This window comes from Gobio gobio (genome assembly GCF_949357685.1).
Source record: "Gobio gobio genome assembly, chromosome: 7".
NCBI lineage: Eukaryota > Metazoa > Chordata > Actinopteri > Cypriniformes > Gobionidae > Gobio > Gobio gobio.
The window spans coordinates 49,132,195-49,158,078 of NC_137103.1; the positions used below are offsets into that span (position 1 = coordinate 49,132,195).

The 25,884-nt window shown below is 42.8% G+C and overlaps 1 protein-coding gene across 1 annotated transcript in view; it reads left to right on the forward strand.

Moving 5' to 3' along the window:
- The window catches only part of slc4a3 (solute carrier family 4 member 3), a gene marked incomplete at its 3' end in the record, with an annotated part of 141,307 nt that extends 117,824 nt beyond the window's left edge, over nt 1-23,483 (forward strand). The window contains exons 13-23 of the mRNA XM_079822147.1: nt 1,244-1,466; nt 1,548-1,766; nt 2,523-2,671; nt 2,820-3,014; nt 6,640-6,852; nt 18,425-18,514; nt 18,724-18,890; nt 19,003-19,256; nt 21,686-21,855; nt 23,132-23,305; nt 23,406-23,483. Of these exons, the coding sequence (XP_079678273.1) occupies nt 1,244-1,466; nt 1,548-1,766; nt 2,523-2,671; nt 2,820-3,014; nt 6,640-6,852; nt 18,425-18,514; nt 18,724-18,890; nt 19,003-19,256; nt 21,686-21,855; nt 23,132-23,305; nt 23,406-23,483 (1,932 nt within the window). The remainder of the gene's footprint in view (nt 1-1,243; nt 1,467-1,547; nt 1,767-2,522; nt 2,672-2,819; nt 3,015-6,639; nt 6,853-18,424; nt 18,515-18,723; nt 18,891-19,002; nt 19,257-21,685; nt 21,856-23,131; nt 23,306-23,405) is intronic.
- Between the last annotated feature and the right edge of the window lie 2,401 nt (nt 23,484-25,884).

A 25,884-nucleotide genomic window follows, 5' to 3' on the forward strand; every position in this document is an offset into this window, starting at 1 on the left:
ATACCCCATTTGTCAAGTTTCACCCTATTACCTGGCCGCCATTTTACATTTTATGTTTTTTGGTACTCCTGCTTCAAATTTTGTCCAATCTTCTCCAAAATTGATTAAGATAATATTCAGAACAAACCACACAAAAAATGGACTTTGGATATTCTTTCCCATTCCCCAATAAATCTGTAACAAATGTTATGACAAAGCCTCCAAACAGAAGATCTGCCTATATTTCACCAATGCTTTGGTAAACTGAAACAAAACTTTGTGTGTATCATTGGCATCATGTCCTGAGAGTACTTAACCAGTTTCATGGCTTAGAAATTAAATCATAACTTCAGGATTCCTTGATTCTGGTTTACTCATATTCATCCATTCGGTTTTATGATACCCCATTTGTCAAGTTTCAAATTATGACCTGTCCATCATATAGAATTTTATTGAAATCTATTGTTTGCTGTATATTTTTGAGAAGATTGGACAAAATTGGTTCAGGTGATCTTTAGATCAAGCCTCAAAAAAATATCCATAGAGATGTTTGATTTTCAATTGCTGTTGCAATTTGACATACAACTTTGCATGTGTCATTGTCCCTGTTTACACCTGGTATTAAGATGTGTTTTGGTCAATCGGATCACAAGTAGACAAGGGAGACACATTCCCGTTTACACCTGGTATTTTTGTCCAATTTCAACCACTTCTATCCTGATTTCTTTGAGGGGAAGGTCTATGGGTGGGTAAATGTATGGGCTTTTTTCAAATCTTTCGATCTAATAGACAAAATAAGCTTGCACAAAACATACGGAGAGCATCAGCTTTCATTTCTTCTCCGACAACCGCAAGACACGCCGAACACGGTGAGTGCCTGTTAGAAATCAGGAATGGGGAGAGAACAACGTGCTTGGTATGTTTTTAATCTTAAAACCAAACTTGGGTCTCCGATTGACAAAGTTTAAATCCTGGCTGGCTAGCTCGAAAGCAATCCTGCTGAATTATGTTCGACCACCTCTGGAAGTGGTCAAAAGTGGACAAGCTCAAAAAGTTTTAGACCCCATTTTACACCTGTATTTAGCATCGTCCGCTTGTGAACCAATCGACCGTTACGCATCTTAATATCAGGTGTAAACAGGGCCATTACGGCTTAATGAAAAGCTTCAGGACTGCAACCGACTGGTCAAAAGTTGCTAAACGATTCAATCTACTTGTATCTTGTAAACCACTCAGTTTCACTGTTTTTCCTGACCTTCCACAGAACTTTCACGAGGTAGCATACTTTGCCGATGACCGACAGGACCTGCTTAATGGCATAAATGAGTTCTTAGACTGCAGTATTGTAATTCCACCATCGGACGTCGAAGGAAAAGACCTGCTGAAGACCGTGGCATCCTTCCAGAAACAGATGCTACGCAAACGCAAAGAGAGGGAGTACAAAAAAGGCGGCAGTACTGTTATAGGAGCTGAGCAGGAGACCAAAGGTGAAATACTTGTTACATTCGTGTTTACATTTTCATGTTTATCTGTTCTGTTAACATTGACCTGTACCCTTTGTGTTATAGACGCGAGTACGGATGAACAGGAGGAGGAGGATCAGTTTGATGTTGACCCTCTCAAGCGCTCTGGTATTCCCTTTGGAGGTCTGATCCACGATATTCGCCGCCGTTATCCACGCTACATAAGCGACCTGAAGGACGCCGTGGACACACAATGTTTTGCTGCTGTCATTTTCATTTATTTTGCTGCTCTTTCGCCCACTATCACCTTTGGAGGTTTATTAGGCAAGTGGGACAGCGAGGCTCTCGTCCCTCGACTCATCTTTTTATCTTTGATAGTGGAGTCTGTATTATATAAAAGCCCATTCCGCCACATTAGAAGAAAAAAAACCCTGCTTGGTCAATCATAATGATGACATGAAAAAGTCATGAATATGAAATAAAGAGTTAAAGTCTTGGCATAGTGTGTCATCATTTTGACTTTAGTATTATAAATATGACTTGTGCCATATTTATGTCTTTTTATCTCATAATTGACTTTGTAAGTAATTTAAACTTTTTGTCTTATAAATATGACTTAGTATGTAGTAATTATGACTTTTTGTCATAATTTTGAGAGAAAAAGTCATAATGAGCTTGTAAGTCACCAATGTCACTTTTTTTCTCACAAAATTTTGACTTTATCTCATAATTATGCATCTCATGCATCTTATGCATTAGCATCTAATACTTTTGACCTTTATATATTGTAGTTTTGACTGTCATAAATGACTTTTTTTCATAATTTCAACTTTTTTGACATAATGACTGTCTTTGATTTTTTAATTTCCATATTTGGTACTGTACATATAGTAACATGTAACTACGTCACCTTAAAATAAAGTGTTATCGTATTTTAATCTCAGAATTATGATGTAATAAGTCAAAATTTAAACTATTTATGTCATAATTATGATTTATCAGAGCGCGGTTTCTTTTTCTAGTGTAGTGGTAATTGGCTTCCATAGTTTAATTTCGTATTTTATATTCCCATTTATTTAGGTGAGAAGACACAAGGCATGATGGGAGTCTCTGAGCTCATCATCTCCACAGCGACAGTGGGTGTGCTGTTCTCTCTGCTAGCAGGACAACCCTTGCTCATAATTGGCTTCTCGGGACCACTTTTGGTCTTTGAGGAGGCTTTTTATAAGGTAAATTTTTGTCCTTATGGTTCAAACTTTACAAGAAAAAGGAGGTAGTTTCATTACATTAACATCGGTCTGCCTTTCTATCTTCCTGTTCCTCTCTTTTGTCTTCTGCTATCATTCCTGTCGCTCCTTTGTTCTTCCTCATTATCAGTTCTGCCAGGCACAGGGCTTTGAATATCTCACAGGGCGAGTGTGGATCGGGTTCTGGCTCATCTTTATTGTTTTGGTCATCGTGGCAGCTGAGGGGAGCTTCCTCGTGCGCTACATCTCCCCTTTCACCCAGGAGATCTTTGCGTTTCTCATCTCTCTCATTTTCATCTTTGAAACCTTCTCTAAGCTAATTAAGGTACAGATTTAACGTCACCAATACCAGCATGTGCAAAACCTAGTGAGCTGCCTACCTAGATAGCATTTTAAAGGGTTAGTTCACCCAGAAATTAAAATTATCCTTTAATTTATTCACCCTCAATCCATCCTAAGTGTATATGACTTCCTTCTTTCAGCCAAACACAATCTGAATTATATTAAAAATGTTCTGGCTCTTGCAAGCTTTATAATGGGAGAGAATGGTACCCTGGATTTTGAAGCCCAAAAAAGTGCATCCATCCATCATAAAAGTAATCCATACGGCTTCAGGGGATTAATAAAGGCCCTCTGAAGCAAAGGGATACTTTTTTGTAAGAAACATATACATATTTATAACTTTATAAACTATAATCACTGGATTCCGGTAACACCCGTACCCGAGTCGAGTTCCAGCAGAAGAGTGACGAACCCGGAAGAACAGAGGATAGATCAAAACAAAACATCGGTCACATGTTTGAATTTTTAAAGAGGAGCTTCAGTTTGTTCCCTAGCCCTATTTGTTTGAACTGTGAGAGGCATCTTCTCTCACCTAAGCTTACGCTACTCCTACATCCTACGTCGACTTGCATACGGCCGTTACTGGGAGCCAGTGATTATAGTTAATAAAGTTACAAATATGGAGATATTCTTACAAAAAAGCATCACTTCACTTCAGAAGGCTTTTATTAACCCCCTGGAGTGCGCTTTTTTGGGCTACAATTCACTATTCCAAATATGCTTGGCTGAAAGAAGAAAGTCTTGAGGGTGAGTAAATCATGGGATAATTTTCATTTTTGGTTGAACTAACCCTTTAAGGCATCCTAGGTGTGCTTCAGATGTGTAGATTGTTTTAAAAGGAAGGTGTCTTCTTTTTGGCAAATTCAAGGGCAGCTTTGCATGTGCTTAGAAGGCAATTCCATAATTCCAGGTGCTGGTCATATAATTAGAATATCATCAAAAAGTTTATTTATTTCACTAATTCCATTCAAAAAGTGAAACTTGTATATTATATTCATTCATTACACACAGACTGATATATTTCAAATGTTTATTTCTTTTAATTTTGATGATTATAACTGTCAACTAAGGAAAATCCCAAATTCAGCATCTCAGAAAATTTGAATATTACTTAAGACCAATACAAAGAAAGGATTTTTAGGAATCTTGGCCAACTGAAAAGTATGAACATGAAAAGTATGAGCATGTACAGCACTCAATACTTAGTTGGGGCTGCTTCTGCTTGAATTACTGCAGAAATGCGGCCTGCCATGGAGTCGATCGGTCTGTGGCACTGCTCAGGTGTTATGAGAGCCCAGGTTGCTCTGATAGTGGCCTTCAGCTCTTCTGCATTGTTGGGTCTGGCAAATCGCATCTTCCTCTTCACAATACCCCATAGATTTTCTAGCCAATTAAGAACAGGGATAACATGGTCCTTAAACCAGTTAATGGTTGCTTTGGCACTGTGTGCAGAAAATGAAATCAGCATCTCCATAAAGTTGGTCAGCAGCAGGAAGCATGACGTGCTCTAAAACTTCCTGGTATACGGCTGCGTTGACCTTGGACCTCAGAAAACACAGTGGACCAACACCAGCAGATGACATGGCACCCCAAACCATCACTGACTGTGGAAACTTTACACTGGACCTCAAGCCACGTGGATTGTGTGCCTCTCCTCTCTTCCTCCAGACTCTGGGACCCTGATTTCCAAAGAAAATGGAAAATTTACTTTCATCAGAGAACATAACTTTGGACCACTCAGCAGCAGTCCAGTCCTTTTTGTCTTCAGCTCAGGCGGGACGCTTCTGACACTGTCTGTTGTTCAAGACTGGCTTGACACAAGGAATGCGACAGCTGAAACCCATGTCTTGCATACGTCTGTGCGTAGTGGTTCTTGAAGCACTGACTCCAGCTGCAGTCCACTCTTTGTGAATCTCCCCCACATTTTTGAATGGGTTTTGTTTCACAATCCTCTCCAGGGTGCGGTTATCCCTATTGCTTGTACACTTTTTTCTACCACATCTTTTCCTTCCGTTCACCTCTCTATTAATGTGCTTGGACACAGAGCTCTGTGAACAGCCAGCCTCTTTTGCAAGGACCTTTTGTGTCTTGCCCTCCTTGTGCAAGGTGTCAATGGTCGTTTTTTGGACAACTGTCAAGTCAGCAGTCTTCCCCATGATTGTGTAGCCTACAGAACTAGGCTGCGTCCCAATTCGCCTACTTATACTACGTCCTAAAAGTATGTACTCTTTTTGTGAAGAAAAAGTACATACTTTTGAGTGTGTAGCAGAAGAGTATGCAAGCTTTGGGACATACTACTTCGTCATCTTTAACGGACTCTGTTACGTGCGCCCCGTCACCGTTTAAACTGTCAATCATCGTCACAGTTCAAATCCCCCACTTTAAATTTAATTTCCTACCGTATCGGAGAGAAATGTAGTCGCTCGTTGATCTGCCTTTCGTGGGTCTTTAGACTCCTCTCATGTGTTTGCAAAGTTAATGGCCAAACGCATCATTACAAAAGTTCTCAATGCTGCTGAAGGAGAAATATAATGTGGATAATATTGAATAAATATCTTTTCGTCCGGTTAAATACTGATAATTGCTCACTCAAACCACTTTATCTAATCCTCTCCACTTAACCGTCAGACTTGCGTAACCGTCATGTTTGCAGTTTTTAAACACTTTTTATCCGCGTTTGTAGTTCTAATCGAATCCTCGTCCATCTCGCAATGGGTTGTGGGCAATATCAGCCGTTAAGGCCTGTTCACACCGGGACGATTTTCGCACGCGTTTATCGCCGACGTTTAACGCCTCGGGACTAAACAATGGGCGGCAATGTGAGTGTTCACACCGACGTGCAAAACGCCAGGCGTAAAAGCGTCATTTAAAAAAAAAAAACACCTCGGGTTCGTTTTTTTATTTTGACGCGGCGCGTAAAAAACTGAGCTCAGCTGAGCATCGAGTGCGCATTGATCTGCACTTCGGATTCTGACCGGAAATAGTAAACCATCCGGTAATCTTTGGAATACTTTTTTCAACATACTAAGATTTGGGACATACTAATTCTTTTTTCGAATACTATTTAGTACGGATAGTATGCGAATTGGGAAGCAGCACTAGACTGAGAGACCATTTAAAGACCTTTGCAGGTGTTTTGAGTAAATTAGCTGATTAGAGTGTGGCACCAGGTGTCTTCAATATTGAACCTTTTCACAATATTCAAATTTTCTGACATACTGAATTTGGGAGTCAGTTATAATCCTCAAAATTAAAAGAAAGAAACATTTGAAATATACCAGTCTGTGTGTAATGAGTGAATATAATATACAAGTTTCACTTTTTGAACGGAATTAGTGAAATAAATCAACTTTTTGATGATATTCTAATTATTTGACCAGCACCTCTAGTCCCCAAAGTCGTGTGTCCTGGCGCCGGGACTGAATTTCACTTAGGATGCTCTCCATGTAAGGCAGTAGACAGCAAGAAACAAAGTTATTGAATGCTATTGGTAGTTTGCTGTTAGTGTAAGGTGTGAAGAAACGTGTTTGTTTATTTACATGTATTCATTTATCAGTTGCTTGAATCCAAATGAGGGTTGAATAAATAAATTTGTTCTTTTCCCCCAGGTGTTTCAAGAGCACCCTCTGATGAAGAGCTACCCTACAGCTCCTGTACTGCCTGTCTTCAAACCCATAGACCCTCAAGGGCAAAGTGTGATTGGGGAACCCATCCTCAACCAGCCCAACACAGCACTGCTGTCCTTAGTGCTCATGATGGGAACCTTCTTTGTGGCCTTCTTTCTGCGAAAGTTTCGTAACAGCAGATTCCTTGGTGGAAAGGTATATAGTGTGGTTTTATTTTGTCTGCACAGCGAAATATAATTTCCTTCATCAGCATTTTTGTCTTGTTTTCCAGCAATATATAGTAGTTAAAAGGAATACATTTATCTGAAGCAAATTAATCAAGAGAAGAGAATTAATCTTATTTGTCATCATTATTTTTCCTGTGAGCTCCATATGAATATTTTCTGTAAATGACACCTTAAATTTCAATCTATTTCTCACACAAAGCTGTTATATATCTGTATGTGTATGTATACCTTGATTTTTTATCACATTTTGTTATGTTGCTAAACTGCTTTAAGTTACTTTAAAGGGATAGTTCAGGGTTATTAAATGATGACAGAATTTTCATTTTTGGGTGAACTATCCCTTTAACACCAGTCTATCCTTAGTCAGGGTAGAAGGAAAGCTCAACACAGCAAAATGTAGAGATATCCTTAATGAAAACCTGGTTCATAACCTCAGACTGTGCAGAATGTCCACCTTCCAACAGGACAAAGCACACATCTAAGACAATGCAAGAGTTGCTCACTTCCATGGCCACATGTGTATAAAATCACGCACCTAAGCATGCAGATGCTTCTACAAACATTTGTGAAAGAATGGGTTGCTCTCAGGAGCTCAGTGAATTCAAGCGTGGTACTGTGATAGGTTGCCACCTGTGCAATAAGTCCATTTTTGAAATTTCCTCACTACTAAATATTCCACAGTCAACTGTTAGTGATATTGTAACAAACTGGAAGCAATTGGGAACAACAGCAACTCAGCCACGAAGTGGTAGTCACCAAATAGCTACAGATCTCCAAACTTCACGTGGCCTTCAGATGAGCTCAAGAACAGTGTGTAGAGAGCTTCATGGAATGGGTTTCCATGGCCGAGTAGCTGCATCCAAGCCTTACATCACCAAGTGCAATGCAAAGCGTCGGATGCAGTGGGTGTGGGGTTGTTTTTCAGGAGTTCCAGTGAAAGAAACGTCTCGGGTTATGACTATAACCCTTGTTGCGTGATGACGTAGTATGTGACGGCATACCCGGAAGATACAAAGAGACGTCTGAACGCAACAGAGATAGCGTTCTTTGCGATGAAGCGAGCGCTCTGATGATTGGGTGGACACGAGACGCAGTGTCTCGTTCCCTTCTCCGGGAACAAGGGTTATAGTCATAACCCGAGACGTTCCCCTTCGAGGGAACTCGAACTGCGTCATCGTGACGACACTTTGGGGAACGAGTACCAACTATCCCGCACCAATCATACCCACCCCAGTGTGAAGCTGGAAACCAGGCACAACTAGGGGGCGAGCACTCTTGCACCATGCGTCTCAGGGAGATGCAGACTATAAAAACGAATGAAGGTGTGAGGGGTGGCCCACCCCGCCGCCTCGCAGATCTCCTGCATAGAGGTTCCAGAAAGGAGGGCCACAGAGGAGGCCATGCTCCTAGTAGAATGGGCCCTCACGGCTAAAGGTGAAGGCAAGTTGCGCACCTGATAAGCCATGGCTATAGCCTGGACAATCCAACTACTGATCGTCTGTTTGGACGCAGGCAGCCCCTTCTTGGGTGAGCCAAAACACACCAACAACTGGTCTGACCTTCTCCACTGAGCAGACCTCTCCAAATAGAACCTCAATGCCCGCACGGGGCAGAGGAGGTGAAGTCGGCTCTCTTCCGCCGTCACGTGAGGTGGAGGATGTAATGCCTGGAGAACCACTGACCTTGCCCTGTTAGATGGCACCTTGGGCACGTAGCCCTGGCTGGGATGCAAGATGGCTTTAACCATGCCAGGGGCAAACTCCAGGCAAGTCGGCGTGACCGCCAAGGCCTGGAGGTCCCCCACTCTCCTCAGAGAAGTGATGGCAAGGAGAAAAGCCACCTTGAAGGTCAATATTCTCGCCTCAGCCGACTCCAGCGGCTCAAAGGGTCAAAGGGCTCCTCAGAGGGACCTGCCATGGGGGACCGTCCAGCAGGTCGATGATGTCGGAGAACCATACTCGAGTGGGCCACCGGGGTGCTACTAAGAGAAGGCTGACGCCCTCCCGGCGGACACGTTCCAGAACTCCCGGGAGCAGAGCAATCGGGGGAAAAGCGTACAGACGCAGCCTCCGCCACGTCTGTGCCATGGCATCCAGCCCCAGTGGGGCCGGATGAGTGAGGGAGAACCACAGCGGGCAGTGGGACGTCTCTTGAGACGCAAATAGATCCACTTCCACCGGGCCCAACCGCTCGCACATAGCCTCCACCACCTCGGGGTGGAGTCGCCATTCCCCGGGCCTCAGCCCCTGCCTCGACAGGATGTCTGCTCCCTGATTTTGGTCCCCGGGGATGTACATCGCCCTGAGGCAAGGCAAGGCAAGGCAAGGCAAGGCAAGGCAAGGCAAGGCAAGTTTATTTGTATAGCACATTTCATACACAGTGGCAATTCAAAGTGCTTTACACAGAAATTAAGTTAACATAGTCATAGATGACAAAATAAAATGAAAAAAATATATATAGTATAACAGTTATAATAGGAATTAAAAGGAAATAAAAATAAAGAAAAAATAATAATTAAAAGCTAGAAATAAAACAGGGTTAAATTGAAACATAATTAAAGTGCAAGCAGTTCGGACAAAGCACAGAGCTCATTCAGTAAATGTATAAGATAAGGTGCAATCAGTCAGACGTACAGTGGCATTGCTCATTCAGTAAATGCACAGCTAAACAGATGTGTTTTGAGTCTGGATTTGAAAGTGGCTACTGTTGGAGCACATCTGATCTGTTCAGGAAGCTGGTTCCAGCTACGGCTGGCATAATAGCTAAAAGCAGACTCTCCTTGCTTTGAGTGAACCCTTGGTATTTCTAATTGACTTGATCCTGATGATCTGAGTGATCTGTTGGGTTTGTATTTAATCAGCATATCTGCAATGTATTGAGGTCCTAGGTCATTGAGTGATTTATATACAAGTAATAGTACTTTAAAATCGATCCTAAATGTAACTGGAAGCCAGTGTAAAGATCTAAGGACTGGTGTGATATGGTCATATTTTCTGGTTCTGCTCAGAATCCTGGCAGCAGCGTTCTGTATGAGGTGCAGCTGTCTAATGGTCTTTATGGGAAGGCCAGTGAGAAGACCATTACAATAGTCCACCCTGCTGGTGATAAAAGCATGAACGAGTTTCTCTAAGTCTTGCCTGGAAATAAAGCTTCTAATTCTTGCAATATTTTTCAGATGATAGTAAGCTGATTTAGTTATTGCTTTGACATGGCTACTGAAACTCAGGTCTGACTCCAAAATCACACCAAGATTCCTGACTTGATTTTTTGATTTTAGACCTTTAGCCTCAAGATATGCGTTCACCTTGAGAATTTCATCTTTGTTTCCTAATGTAGTGATTTCAGTTTTGTCTTTGTTTAACTGAAGAAAGTTTTGGCACATCCAACTGTTAACTTCATCAATGCATTTACATAGAGAGTCAATGGGGCTGTAGTCATTTGGTGATAGGGCTAAGTAGATCTGGGTGTCGTCAGCATAGCTGTGGTAAGCCATTTTGTTATTTTTCATTATTTGGCTCAGTTGCAGCATATACAGGTTGAATAGGAGTGGTGCAAGAATTGACCCTTGTGGGACTCCGCATGTCATGGATGTCCACTCAGACTTATGGTCACCTATACTCACATAATAACCTCTCCCTTCTAAGTATGACCTGAACCATTTGAGGACCATTCCAGAAAGCCCAACCCAACTTTCTAGCCTGTCAAGAAGTATGTTGTGGTCAACAGTGTCGAATGCAGCACTGAGGTCGAGTAGTACCAGAACTGATGTTTTGCCTGTATCTGTATTGAGGCGAATATCATTTGTAATCTTTATGAGTGCTGTCTCTGTGCTGTGATGCGGTCGGAAACCAGATTGAAAATTGTCAAAGTATCCGTTTGAGTTCAAGAATTTGTTCAGCTGACTGAAAACAACTTTTTCAATGATCTTGCCTATGAAGGGGAGATTTGAGATTGGTCTGTAGTTGCTCAGTATGGAGTTATCCAGATTTCTCTTTTTCAGGAGAGGCTTTACTACTGCAGTTTTAAGGGAGTTTGTAAAAGTCCCAGAAAGAAGTGAGGCGTTTACCACTTCTAGGAGATCTGCTTCTAAACAGTTAAACACACTTTTGAAAAAAGAAGTGGGGAGTGTGTCAAGGGCGCAGGTTGATGTTTTAAGGTGCTGTACCGTTTCTTCTAAAATTTTACCATCAATTGCTTCGAAATCAGTCATGATAACTTTCTGAGGTTGTGGTCTCATCTGACTCACCTCAGAGCAACTCAACGATGTGCTGATCGCATTTCTGATATTAATGATTGTCTCGGAGAAGAAGGAGGCAAACTCACTGCATTTGCTGTCTGAGAGCATTTCACTGGGAATGTGACTCGGGGGGTTTGTTAGTCTCTCTACAGTAGCAAAAAGAGTGCGTGTGTTGTTTATGTTTCTGTTTATAATATTTGAGAAGAAGGTCTGTCTAGCTTTGCCTAGTTCCACATTGAAAGCACGAAGACTGTTTTTATAAATGTTGTAATGGACTACAAGTTTTGTCTTTCGCCACATGCGTTCAGATTTCCTGCATTGTCTTTTCATTAATTGCACTGCTGTTGAGTTTCTCCAAGGTGCTTTTTGTTTGCCACTCTTTTTTCTGACTTTCACAGGAGCAATATCATCAATTACACTCTTAACTTTTGAGTTAAGAGTCAAAGAGAAAATCAACAGAGTCTGCAGATATGCTTGGTGTTAGAGATATAGCCTTCATTAACAGCACACTAGTGTTCTCATTTAAGCATCTCTTTTTGACAGAGACAGATCTAGTTTCAATGGCAGGAGAGATTGATATATCAAAGAAAATACAGAAATGATCAGACAGTGCCACATCCTTAATAACTATCGATGAAATGTTTAGCCCCTTACTGATAAGTAAATCTAGAGTGTGTCCACGATCATGTGTGGATCCGTGTACATGTTGTGTCAAATCAAAAGTGTTAAGAACAGACATGAGATCTTTTGTTGTACTGGATTCAGCATTGTCAATGTGAATGTTAAAATCCCCAGCAATAGCAAAACAGTCATACTCAGATGAGATTGCTGATAACAGCTCTGTAAAGTCATCAATAAAGGCCGGAGAATATTTCGGAGGCCTATAAATAATGATAAGCAGGATGCGTGGTGCACCTTTTAGCACAATGCCCAGATATTCTAGAGACAAATAATCACCAAATGATACTTGCTTACATTGATAAACATCTTTAAATAGAGCAGCGACCCCCCCACCCCTTCTGACTGGTCTGCAGACACTCATAAAAGTAAAGTTAGGAGGGGCTGTTTCATTGAGGACTGTTGCACTGCAGCTTTCTTCTAGCCACGTTTCATTTAGAAGCAAAAAATCTAGGTTGTTTGTGGATATTAAGTCGTTGAATAGAAATTATTTGTTTTTAAGTGAACGGATGTTTAAAAGTGCTAACTTAACAGTATTAATTTTAATTTTTTCCCCCACAGTAATCTTAGTTTGACAAGTAACAGGCAGCAGATTAGATGGGTTTGCCATACGGCCTGAGAAAGCCTTGGACTTTCTATCACGTAACAGAACAGAAATAGAGAAAGAAGCAGGCACACTGGATTCACGCATGTTTTGTAAACATTTGATAAGATTGCTGTTGACGTTGCGAGGACCCAGTACACGTCACTGAGAGCTGGTATCAGTTGTTTTTGGTGCAGATGGAGGAGGGTGTGTGCCATGGCATTGTGACCGAAGAAATCTCACAGGAGGAGGGGCAGAGCGAGCTGGGCCCACAGTCTTTGGTGGTTGTGGGGCTTGACGCCTTTTGGTTGATATCTGGGGGCTTGCAGTGATCGAGTGTGATTGTCTGTTTCCAGTATAAACAAAATCCATTTTCTCTGTGAAGCTCAGAAGCGGGGATGCTGTAGAGTGGGATAACATGTTTGGTGAGGGGGGCTGTTTCTCTGGTGTTACCGGAAGCTGGAATATGTTATCGTCCGGTTGAAGGAGTGACATTTCTTCCAGCTTATTGCTTATATCACATATAAGTTGTAAAAGTTCACCAGTCTCACCCCTGATGGTCCCCATTTTTACCAGTGCCTCCACAGACTCCACAGTATGGGCTGAGATGTTACCGTCACACTGCGTCTGTGGTGAGCTCTGAGGGCGGGGCTCTGCTGGGAGTGTGTCCATGAGAAGTGGTTGTTGTGGCTGCGTGGTGTTATCATTGTCCTTGTGGGGTGTATCAACCGCATGTCTATTCAGATGCTGAAATGAAGTCCTGTGATCGTACTTTACTGGTGTGTGTGTGTCTATCCAGGTTGAGTGGGTTAGCACACACAGCTGAAGGATGAAGAAGGGGAAAATAAATATTGTCCTTTAGCACTCTTGCACCGAGTTTGTTTGGGTGGAGGCCATTTGATGTAAACAGTTGTCTCTGACTCCAGAAGAGATTAAAGTTGTCGATAAAGTTCACTCCCTTCATGTTGCAGGTTTTTTGCAGCCATGTATTAAGCCCAAGTAGCCGTGAGAACCTATTTGTTCCTCTTGCTGGAAGTGGTCCACTGATGAACGGCTGAACATTCAGTTTTCTAAGTGTTTCAAAAAGTTCATTGAAATCCCTCTTTAGGAGTTCTGACTCCTCTTTCTGAATATCGTTCTTTCCCACATGAATGATAAGTCGATTTGCAGTCTTATATTTCATCAGAATGTTCTTAAGTTCCCTGTTTACATCAGAAACTGTTGCTTGTGGAAGGCAGCATGTAGTTGTATCCCTGCTGCTAATGTTTCTAATTGTTGAGTCCCCCACTATCAGAGTCCTGGGCTCGGCTGCGCTCTGAGCTGAGGGCCGCTGTCTGCTTGACCTTGAGCGCCTGTTAGCATTAGTGTTAGCTACGGGCTGATTCAATCTGTGTTCGGTCACATTTATCACGTTTGGGGTTTCCTCACCCACATTCATTAGCACTTCAAATCTGTTTTCAAGATGTATATTTGGTGGTAGAAAACTAGTGTTTGCAATCCTTGTGTCTGGGGTAGAGCATGCTACTGCGGCAATATGTGATGCTCGTGACAATCTGATGTCTCGAGTGCCTTTTGGTCTTGCTCTCTGTTTGTTCCATCGATTAGTGTGTTGATCAGTTACTTGTTTCTCTACCTGTTGAGTAGCACTACATTTATGGGACTCACCGGCAGTGTGCAGAGGGCGATCATGATGAAGCTCTGCTGTGTGATTCGTCTGGTTGGATGGTTCCGCAAATAACTTTGTTTCAAGAACTGCAATCCTTTGTAAAAGTCTGTGGCAGTTTGTACAGCAAGTAGATTCTAGAAGAGGCATTTTCTTATCCTTTTGAATGTAGGCAGCTGTGTTTTCCCTTCTCCGGAATGTAAGCTGGAGGCAGTGGGAGGCTGGTTGGTTGAAATATTCCGCTTTTTGTTTAGGAATTCAGTCACCAGAGTTTCTAATTTTATCATTGGAGTCAAGCTTTGTCGTTTGAGCACTGTGCTGATTTGCTGAAGTTGTAAAATATAGAAGCGATAGAGCAAAGCGTGGAGCAGTAAGCAAGAGCATCCGAACAGTAGTGAAGCAGGAAGTACCTGAGGGATGACAACTTCCCCTGGGACCACAGAAGGACCTGATGCGCCAGTCTGCAAAGAGGGTGCGACCTCAGGCCCCCCTGGTGGTTTAGATACGATATTGCCGACATTCCATGACCGCGCCCCAACCAGTGAGGGAAGCGTCTGTTGAAACGGACTTCCGGCAACACGATGCTCCCAACACTGGCCCTTGGGACAGGAACCAAGGTTTCTTCCACATGACGAGGGAACGAAGGCATCTGCGCGTTACCCTGATAATGCGGAAAGGATTCCCCTTGGGGGAAAACCCCTTGGTTCTCAGCCACCACTGGAGGGGTCTCATGTAGAACAGACCGAACGGAATCACGTTGGCTGCCGCTCCCATGAGACCCAGCAGTCTCTGAAACTGCTTCACAGTGAGGCTGCGGCCCAGTTTCACTCTCGAGACCATCGGCAGTATGGACTCCACGCGTGCGGGGGACAGCTGTGCCCGCATCAGCGTCGAATCCCATACAACCCCCAGGAACGTAGTCCTCTTCGTGTTGAGTCTGAGACCCAAGCACCTTATGTGGGCTAGAATGACATCTCGATGTCGAACCGCCATATCGTACGACTGAGCCAAAATCAGCCAGTCGTCGATATAATTGAGTATACGGATGCCCTGGAGTCTCAACGGAGCCAGTGCTGCATCCATACACTTCGTGAAGGTGCGAGGGGAGAGAGATAGGCCGAAAGGAAGAACCCGATACTGGTACGCTTCGCCCCCGAAAGCGAACCGCAGGAATTTCCTGTGAGCTGGAAGGATGGAGATATGGAAGTATGCGTCCTTCAGATCTATCGTGACGAACCAGTCCTCGAACTGGATCTGAGTCACGATGGCTGGAATTGTGAGCATCCTGAACCTGTATCTCCTCAGAGACCGGTTCAGATGCCTGAGATCTAGAATTGGACGCAACCCCCCATCCTTGGGAACTATGAAGTACCGGCTGTAGAACCCGGACTCCCTGTCTGGTGGAGGAATATATTCTATAGCCTCCTTGACCAGCAGAGAGCGTACTTCTTGCTCCATCACCCGCACCTGCTCGGGACCGACCACAGTCCGAACCACCCCGTTGAATTTCGGGGGAGGGAAACCGAACTGCAGTCTGTAACCCCGTTCCACAGTACGCAGGGCCCACGCAGATATACCCGGAAGGCATGACCATGCGCCGAGATAATCTACTAAGGGAACTAGCCTCTCGAGGCCAGCCTCGGGTGTTAATCGAGCCTCTACCCCAACTCCCTGAAGCGGCTGACCGGCAGGGTGCCGTCGGGGAAGAGGTCCGTAGGGCGCACGCGGCTGCTGAACTGTCGCAAGTCCTAATGGAGGCGACTGTTTCAGTGCGCGCGTGCAGGGAATCGATGCGGCCCGAAGCGTCTTGGACGGCGGGAGCGCAGCAACGATTCCCCGAGAGTCCCAGAGTGGGAACGACCTCGATCGCTCCACCCTGTGGGGGACGACTCTCAGCGGTCCTGCCGAAGCTAGGACCGCTTGGGAGCCTTCTTAGCCTGGATGACGTCCCTCAGGTCGCTCTTAGGCTGAGAAGGCTTCCTGCGAGAGCGCCGCCTCCTTTGCCAAGCTCCCTCAGGAGGGGCGCGGGAGGCGACACTCTGCCTCTGCACATCGCGGTGCGATGAGCTGGATGAGGGTCCGGGCTGCCCACCCGGGCCTGCTCTAACTGCAGAGCCCGAGCGGCGAGGGAAGAACTTCTGGAAGGCGGCTGACTGCTTCCTCGCCTCCTGAAACCTCTCGACGACAGTATCCACTGCCCCGCCGAAGAGGCCAGAAGGCGAGATCGGGGCATCAAGGAGAAAATGTTTCTCGCTCTCCTTGATTCCCGACAGCGTCAGCCAGAGATGCCTCTCAACGCATACCATTCCAGCAATAGAGCGGCCCACAGCGCGAGCCGTCTCTTTGGTAATGCGGAGAGACAAATCCGTTGCCTTCCTGAGCTCGGTGACGTCATCCGGAGATGGTCCCTCGCCCTCATCCAGCTCTTTGAGGAGGTCGGCTTGGTATGCCTGCAAGACCGCCATGGTGTGCAGACAACCAGCAGCACGACCTGCCGCACTAAAAGCCCTGCCGACTAACTTGGACGTGTCGCGGCAAGGTTTAGTGGGCAGCGACGGAGCCTTCAATGATTCAGCGGCCCCGGGTGAGAGGTGGCCCGCAAGTGCCTCTTCCACCTGTGGCAACGCTGCATACCCCAACTCAGCCGTCCCCAGCACATTAGCAAAGTCGAGTACTGGGGGATTTGCTACACGGGCTGAGAAGGGTTTTTCCCACGATCTACACAACTCGTTATGCAGATTGGGGAAAAAAGGAAGGCCCCGCCGTGGAGGTTGAACCCGACGCCTGAAAAAGCGTTCATCCAGCTTAGATGGTGGCTGGATGTCCACTATTTCTTGTGGCCAATCCAAACTCAGTTTGGCCACAGCGTGGGTTAAAACCTCCACCAGCTCCTCTATAGCGGGCGTGTGGGGTGGCGAAAGCCCCACATCATCCACCTCGATCCTCAAATTGTCTGACTCCTCAGAGTCAGACAGCCTGAGAACCGGATCCTCCGCCCCGCGGGAAGAAGCCGCATCGCGGGCTTCCACACGGGGCGGGAGGATATCAGAATCGTCAGAGGAGGATAGGGAGGATGCCTCAGCAGTCCCATATCCTCTTGACAGATCCCGCTGTGAGCCCCACGATCTACGGCGCCGCGCTGCCTCAACAGACGCAGGCCCAGAACCGCGGGGCTCACGAGGCTGACCGGTCTCTTCAAAGACGGCCAGCCGCGAGCGCAGCACCCTCAGCGACAGCAGTTCACAATCACCGCAAGCCGCCCCCTCAAGAGCGGCCTGGGCGTGCTGCACGCCGAGACACTGCACACAAAGCTGATGTGTGTCCGTGCCCGTAATGTAGCGCGGACATGGGTGCACACAGAGCCTGAAACACTCGCTCGCCATAATATACTTTAAACACTTCTTTCACATTGTAACAACACCTTCAGACTGAACAAACAGAGCGCTCACGCTGAAGAGCAAAAAAGCTATCTCTGTTTTGTTCAGACGTCTCTTTGTATCTTCCGGGTATGCCGTCACATACTACGTCATCACGCAACACCAATCGGATTGGGCTGATTCTACAGTTTCTTCAGACGCTTTACGCGAGGGGCGTTCCCCAAAGTGTCGTCACGATGACGCAGTTCGAGTTCCCTCAAAGGGGAACTCTTAATGCTTCAGCATACCAAGACGTTTTGGATAATTTCATGCTCCCAACTTTGTGGGAACAGTTTGGGGATGGCCCCTTCCTGTTCCAACATGACTGCGCACAAGTGCACAAAGCAAGGTCCATAAAGACATAGATGAACGAGTTTGGTGTGGAGGAACTTGACTGGCTTGCACAGAGTCCAGACCTCGACCCGATAGAAGATCTTTTGGATGAATTAGAGCGGAGACTGCGAGCCAGGCCTTCTCATCCTACATCAGTGCCTGACCTCACAAACGCGCTTCTAGAAGAATGGTACAAAAATTCCCATAAAAGAAGAGTTGAAGCTGTTATAGCTGCAAAGGGTGGGCCAACTCCATCCTCCAAGAATGGGATGTCATTAAAGTTCATGTGCATGTAAAGACAGGCCTCCCAAAACTTATAATTCATACAATATAGTGTATGAATAAAAATGTAATGAATTAAAATATGAAATAAAAATAACATTCTATGAAAGCAATTTTTCAAATATTATACAATTTTGCTTTTCAAAAAAATTAATTTCATTTTAATTACGTTTTAGTGAAAAACAACACAAATGCTGATTGCAAACAAGAATTTTTTGCAATTATGATTCCTTGTGTGCAAACATTTTGAGCTGACTAAAAAGTTTGCCATCCTCTGTTTGTGTTTGTGTGTGTGTGTGTGTGTGTGTGTGTGTGTGTGTGTGTGTGTATCATCTGTCATCATCAAAGGCCAGACGAATCATTGGTGATTTCGGGATTCCTATCTCTATTCTGATCTCCGTGCTGGTGGACTGCACCATCCCTGAGACATACACACAGGTAACCACACCCTTGCACTCTCACGTGCAGTGTATATTACCGCAAAGAAACTCCGCTCCCAACGTACTCTTCTTATTAAGTACTGGCCTGTAATTGGAGCCAGGTTTCTTCCGAGTCTGTATTACAGTGTGGCTGGTTTGGCAGAGCGCTGTAACCAATGAAGCCTGGGATCTCTGGGATATAAGCGCTTGTGTTTTTTGTGGTTGCAGAAGCTAAACGTCCCCTCTGGTTTCTCGGTCACATCACCGGACAAACGGAGCTGGTTTATCAGTCCGCTTGGAGATAAACAGCCTTTCCCGGTTTGGATGATGGGGGCCTCAGTGATCCCGGCCCTGCTTGTTTTTATCCTCATATTCATGGAGACTCAAATCACCACGTAAGCTAACATGTACAGTCCTTTGCAACACATCTTGAGATGTTCTATTTAAGCTCAGATGGAAATGCAATCAAATGTGTGGCTCATTGCAACAATTTTATCTTATCTGCAGCTTGATAGTGAGCAAGAAGGAGAGGCGTTTGGTCAAGGGTTCTGGCTTCCATCTCGACCTGCTTCTGATAGTGACTTTGGGAGCTTTCTGCCCACTCTTCGGCCTGCCCTGGCTGACTGCCGCCACTGTGCGCTCGGTGACTCACGTGAATGCTCTGACAGTCATGAGCAAAGCCACTGCCCCTGGAGAGAAGCCCATGATCCAAGAAGTTAAAGAGCAGAGGGTGACAGGGATGTGTGTGGCTATCCTAGTGGGTGAGAAACACTAAAAACAAAATATAAAACAGATATTGATGGTTAAATGATTCTAAATTCTGACTGGATGAGCATGTGTGACCAGACATTGTATATAAACTACTGTTCAAAAGTTTGGGGTCAGTAAGATTTTTCAATATTTGCTCACCAAGGCTGCAGTTATTTGATCAAAAATACAGCAAAAACAGTAATACTGTGAAATATCATTACATTTAAAATAACAGTTTTTAAAATATGTACAATTTGAATTTATTCCTGTGATCCAAAGCTGAATCTTAAACGTCACATGATCATTCAGAAATCATTCTAATATGCTGATTTGCTGCTCAAGAACATTTCTTATTATTAGCAATGTTGAAAATAGTTGATCTGCTTTATATTTTTGTGGAAACCATTATATATATTTTTTCCAGGATTCGCTGATGAATAGAAAGTTCAAAAGAACAGCATTTAATTGAAATATAAATCTATGTAAAATTATGCCTTACTGTAACTTTTGATCAATTTAATGCATCTTTGCTCAATAAAATATTAATGTCTTTTTAAAAAACTCTTTCTGATCCCAAACCTTTGAACGATAGCATTGGTGCATTCATGTTCAGTTTTGTTACTATAATTATGCAATTATGATTATGCCTGTTACTATGGCAGTGTTTGTTCGAGTTAAGAGGCTTGATTTGTGGCTTTGTTATTGATGACAGTAAAATATGTCATCAGTACATTAATTCCTCTCCTTAATCTGTTGAAGAAGTGATAAATGCAACAGGTATAAAATAACATCAAATGGTAAGAGTAAGTATTTAACCACCTTTAACTGCTAAGCCATTTGATTTGTATTTATATGACGTCACAACCGTCAAAAGGAAGATGTCAGAGCTTGCAGTTGCAATTATACGTTTTTACTACCTCAAAACCTGCAATTACAATGAACACCAGAAATGCCAAAAGTTGCTGTGTTGATTGGCAACTATTAACATCCTGCAGTTAGAATAATGAACTGTTGAACTGAACTTCTACATGAACTGTCGAAGCATAGTTTAATCTGATTATCAATATATTAAAATGAACTTTTTTATTGAACTCTGGTGTCTTTTATCATAAAAGATGGTGCCAAAGCAATAATGTGCTTGAGGCTGTGTGTACAGTGATTTTACCGCGGTTAGGGTGGGTTTTGGTACTCTGCTCATAAATGTGCCTAAGAAACACGATAGTAAAACCATGGTAAATTCACTGTAATGCATGGTTTCGAGTGGCTTATTGCTTCATTAATATTTGTTATATATCTCAGACCACTCAAGTTCCCTGTTTATTTTTTTTAAGTTTACTATTCCAGACTTTTCTTTTAAAAGGAGAGAACTTTTGCACTTTTTGGTTACACTTTATTTTACAGTGTCTTTGTTACATATTCTTACCATATTAATAACAGTAAACCATACATAATTGCATGCAACTAACCCAAACCCTAATCCTACCCAAACCCTATAGTAAGTACATGTTGTCAATTATATTTTTCAGTACTTAAAGGGATAGCTCTCCCAAAAATGAAATTTAGACCATGATTTACTCACCCTCAAGTCATCCTAGATGTAGGCTATGACATTCTTCTTTCAGACAAACACAATCAGAGTTATATTTAAAAATGTCCTGGCTCTTCCAAGCTTTATAATGGCAGTGAATGTTGGGTCATTTTTGAAGTCCATAAAAGTGCATCTATCCATCATATAACTGCTCCACACGGCTCCGGGCGGCCTTCTGAAGCTAAGTAGCATGTTTATGTAAGAAAAATATCCATATTTAAAACTTTATAGACTAAAATAACTATTTTCCGGCAGTACGCAAGTCCACTTGCGCTAAACGAGTAACCCTTGACGCATGCGTATTGATGAACGCAGAAGCGCAGAGGATAGAGCAAAACAAAACACCGGTAATGAATTATAAGTCTAAAATGAGAATTTTTAAAGAGAAATGGCGTAGGACTTCGATATAAGAGAAGAGGGGCTTGAGTTTCACCGCTGACTGCCGGAACCTAGTTATTTTGGTCTATAAAGTTTTAAATATGGATATTTGTCTTACACAAACGTGCCACTTCGCTTCAGAAGGCCTTTATTAACCCACCGGAGCCGTGTGGAGCAGTTATATGATGGATAGATGCACTTTTATGGACTTCAAAAATGACCCAACAAGTCATTGCCATTATAAAGCTTGTAAGAGCCAGGACATGTTTTAATATAACTCTGATTGTGTTCGTCTGAAAGAAGAATATCATAAACATCTAGGATGACTTGAGGGTGAGTAAATCATGGTATAATCTTCATTTTGGGGTGAACTATCCCTTTAAATATATAATTACACTGTAACAATGACACCTTAAAATAATGTGTAACCTACTTTTTTCCCCTTTTTCTGACAATGCCATATCTTCTGTGCAGGGTTGTCTATAGTGATGACAGATGTGCTGCGTCATATTCCTCTGGCTGTGCTGTTTGGGATATTTCTGTACATGGGCATCACTTCTCTTACTGGTATCCAGCTTTATGAGCGAATCACACTCATGGTCACGCCCGCTAAACATCACCCTGACCACATATATGTTACCAAGGTAATCAGTTCTTCCCAAGAGTTTGAGCTAGCGGTGATATTATTTACAATGGCAATGTTGATCATCTGTGTTGATTTCCACATGGTATATGTTACACAGTATATCCTACAAGCTTTTTAAGCACCCACAAGGTGGCGCACTAATCACCATTGGATTTTGCACTCTTTCATAGAAATGACAAACTACACTGTTTGAACACTGTATAGAGTTCTCATGTAGAGTATGGGTCCAAAAGTATGAGACCACATTGGAAATCTAGGATTGAAAGGATTAGTTCACCCAAAAAGGAAAATTAGACCATGATTTATTCATCATAAAGTTATCCTAGGTGCATATGACATTCTTCTTTCAGACGAATACAATCAGAGTTATATTAAAAATGTCCTGGCTCTTCAAAGCTTTATAATGGCAGTGAATGGTTGTGTCGTTTTTGAAGTCCATAAAAGTGCATCCATCCATCATATAACTGCTCCACATAGCTCCGGGGGGTTAATAAAGGCCTTCTGAAGCGAAGTATCGCGTTTGTGTAAAAAAAATATCCATATTTAAAACTTTATAGACCAAAATAACTAGCTTCCGGCAGTCAGCGGTGAAACTCAAGCCCCTCTTCTCTTATATCGAAATTCTCCGCCATTTCTCTTTAAAAATTCTCATTTTAGACTTCTAATTCATGACCGGTGTTTTGCTCTATCCTCTGCGCCTCTGCGTTCATCAATACGCATGCGTCAAGGGTTCAAGGGTCAACGGTTACTCGTTTAGCGCAAGTGGACTTGCGTACTGCCGGAAGCTAGTTATTTTAGTCTATAAAGTTTTAAATATGGATATTTTTCTTACACAAACGTGCCACTTCGCTTCAGAAGGCCTTTATTAACCCCCGGAGCCGTGTGGAGCAGTTATATGATGGATAGATGCACTTTTATGGACTTCAAAAATGAAGAGCCAGGACATTTTTAATATAACTCTGATTATATTCGTCTGAAAGAAGAATATCATATAAACCTAGGATGACTTGAGGGTTAGTAAATCATGGTCTAATTTTCATTTTTGGGTGAACTAGCCCTTTAAAATCGATTTTTTTTTTCATTTAAAACAAATAAGAAACATTTAATATTCTGCATTATTTCTAAGTTGCTTATGAAATAAGCAAATTTGTGTCTGACAATATAATCTATACAAAAATATTATGCATTGTATTAGAAAAATGCAAAATAGAAGCATTTTCACAAGAGGTTTCAGACCTTATTGTAATTCTAGGCATAACTTGTTTGACATACAGGTGAAGACTTGGCGTATGAACATGTTCACCATCATTCAGTTGTTGTGTATCGTCCTGCTGTGGGTGGTGAAGTCGACCATAGTCTCTCTGGCCTTCCCCTTCATCCTAATCATGACCGTACCCCTGCGTAGACTCGTCCTGACCAGGATCTTTGAGGAGAGGGAGCTTGCAGCGGTGAGTCCGCTTATTCATGTTGTATTCAAGCTCTTGTTTACGCCTGATGATCCCATCAAAAGCTGGTATTGATTTCATTATAAAAATGTTGTTCTTGCAGTTGGATGCTGATGAGGATTCGCCCAATTTTGATGAAGATGGACGTGATGAATACAACGAGATCCACATGCTTGTCTAGATGCGGGTCACATGGTTCACCTCTTCACTGACTGATCGATCGCAGGTCTATGCATAATGGAAAAGGTGTACGGAATCTGAAGAACTCTGATGTACTGCCCTCTTTCAGAATTATTTCATGTGTACTTTGAAATCATGTTTTGGATACTTATTATTATTTATATTTTTTCTCTTTTTTTTCCCCTCCCAAAAACGTGGCCTACATGTTTGACTGCTGCTGCCCAGTGAACCTTTGAATATAAGATATAGATACGGCCTGTGCACCTTAGACCTCCAAAAGTGCAGTGATGGTGAGACAAATCCAATAGGCTGCACCCGTCCAAACCAGACCTACTGCTTGTAGATCTTTGTTGCCTTGTTCTGTACTGTAGGCATTGACCACAGGGTCTGAATATTACAGTAGCATGACCTCTCAGTGCCCTTTAGAGTGGTCAGTCCCTTTGCTGTGCAGTCCAGTTGCTTGAAAACAGTAGTGCAGTCCCTTTAGACGTACTTTATGCAGTAGTACTTTGATTGATGTATGCAGTAGTTACAATACGTTTAAAGTCCCTGCAAAGTCAAAACTAAACATGTGTTCTGAGTTCCTCACACCACAGATAAATGTGTTATTAACCACCCAGCCAAATTTGAATCATAAAAAAATCTGGGAAGTACATAAAATAGCTTATCAAAAACTTGAAAAAATGAGCAGCATTCTCTGCTCTCAAACGTTGGGGGTGTGTCCGCTGTCGGCGCCGAAACCACGCCCACTCGCGGGAAAGCGGCAGTAGCACACAAGACAACACTCACTGATCACGAGCGTCTATGATCACGACGCACCAGATGTCGGCGGGACGGGAGGATGAAGGCCTGGGCGGGGGATAGTCGGTTCTGCAGCGGATTATCAGTGAATCCCAGTTGTCTCCGGTGAAAGTTTGTAAAACGATCCGGTGTAAAGTCACTGCAGAGGTAGGTGTCGGTGATGATCCTCAGCTCTCCATCAAGGTTGCGGTTCACAAAATTAATCCACCTCTTCATCGTTTTTGTTTTGTAAGCTGTTTTGTAAGTTGTTGACTATAGTAACTAACAGTACTGTCAGTAACTCGCGATCGAGCGGGCGAACTGATGCGAATATGCTCTAGTTATGATCGTGTTAGGGGAGGAGCCAGGCTCGGTGGCTTCAGTGCGTCATCGAGCCACCGTTTTAGCCCCGCCCAGAAAATCCTGAACACAGCAACGGTGAAAAACTGTTTAACGGTCTAACTTCTGAATTCAGTACTTCATAGTTCACAGTCTTTGTAATGTGTTTCAGCAATACATTTCTAACATTTATAATGTGTTTAGAAACAAATCTCAGAATTGCCTTTACAGGGACTTTAAAGGTGCTATATGGAATAGCATGCAGAAAATGTCCCTGCTTCCTGACAGATATCACTCTTAGCCTGTCAGTCATTTTGAATTCAGTCGCTTGTGGGAGTTAGTGAAACATTTCTTACAGCACCTTTAATGGAAAAATAATGGAGCATTATTCAGCCCTCCGGACATGATTTCCCTTTCAAACAGATTCACTGCTAAAAATGTATTTTATTTTATTATTATTTTATTTTATTATTGATTTATTTTTAAATTTAATTTAATTTAATTTAATCACAAGAAATGTCTGAACCTAAGACATTCACTGATAAAAGTTTTTTTTTATTTATTTATTTTTTATTTCAAAAGAGAATAATTATATCTCTGAACATGATTTCCCTTCCAAACAGATTCACTGCTAAACGTGTATTTTATGTTAATTTTTATTTTGTTTTGATTTATTTTTCCCAAAGTGATTGATACATTTTTTTTTTCTTTGAGCAACTATTTTCTTGCTATATATAAATTTAGCATTTAGAATTTATATAGGGTTTATTGCCCAAATATGTTATTAATATAAAAATGAGTGCATTCGTGTGCGGTGTGTTTTCAATATAGACCTTTTCAGAGAACGGATTCCATTCCTTATGTTGCTATACTGCAGTTTATTCGGGAACAGTTCCACTGAAATAGGTAAAAAGCCATAGAAACTTGGATTTCGTTGACTGCATAAATGCTCTTTTTGAATCAATGCTATTCCAAAGGCTAGCAACTGCCAGTGTGTATGGATGCACTTATTGCTACAGTTTAGACTGAAGGCTTCGATGAAACGTACTGCCAAATTGTTAGTCAGGGTCATGGAGGATAGCTACGACGTAAGCTATTTTAAAAGGAAGTGCGTGACCTTTTAAAATCCTTGTTAAGCCAACAAATCCATGTTTCACTTGCCTCGATAAAGCCTTTAAAGGCGATGCGTGTACTTTCTGTGTTAAAACACTTTCTCCCAACCTAACTTAATGTGCAGCAACATATTGAAAACATTGCTCTGTTTGTTTGAGCATCCCAACCAG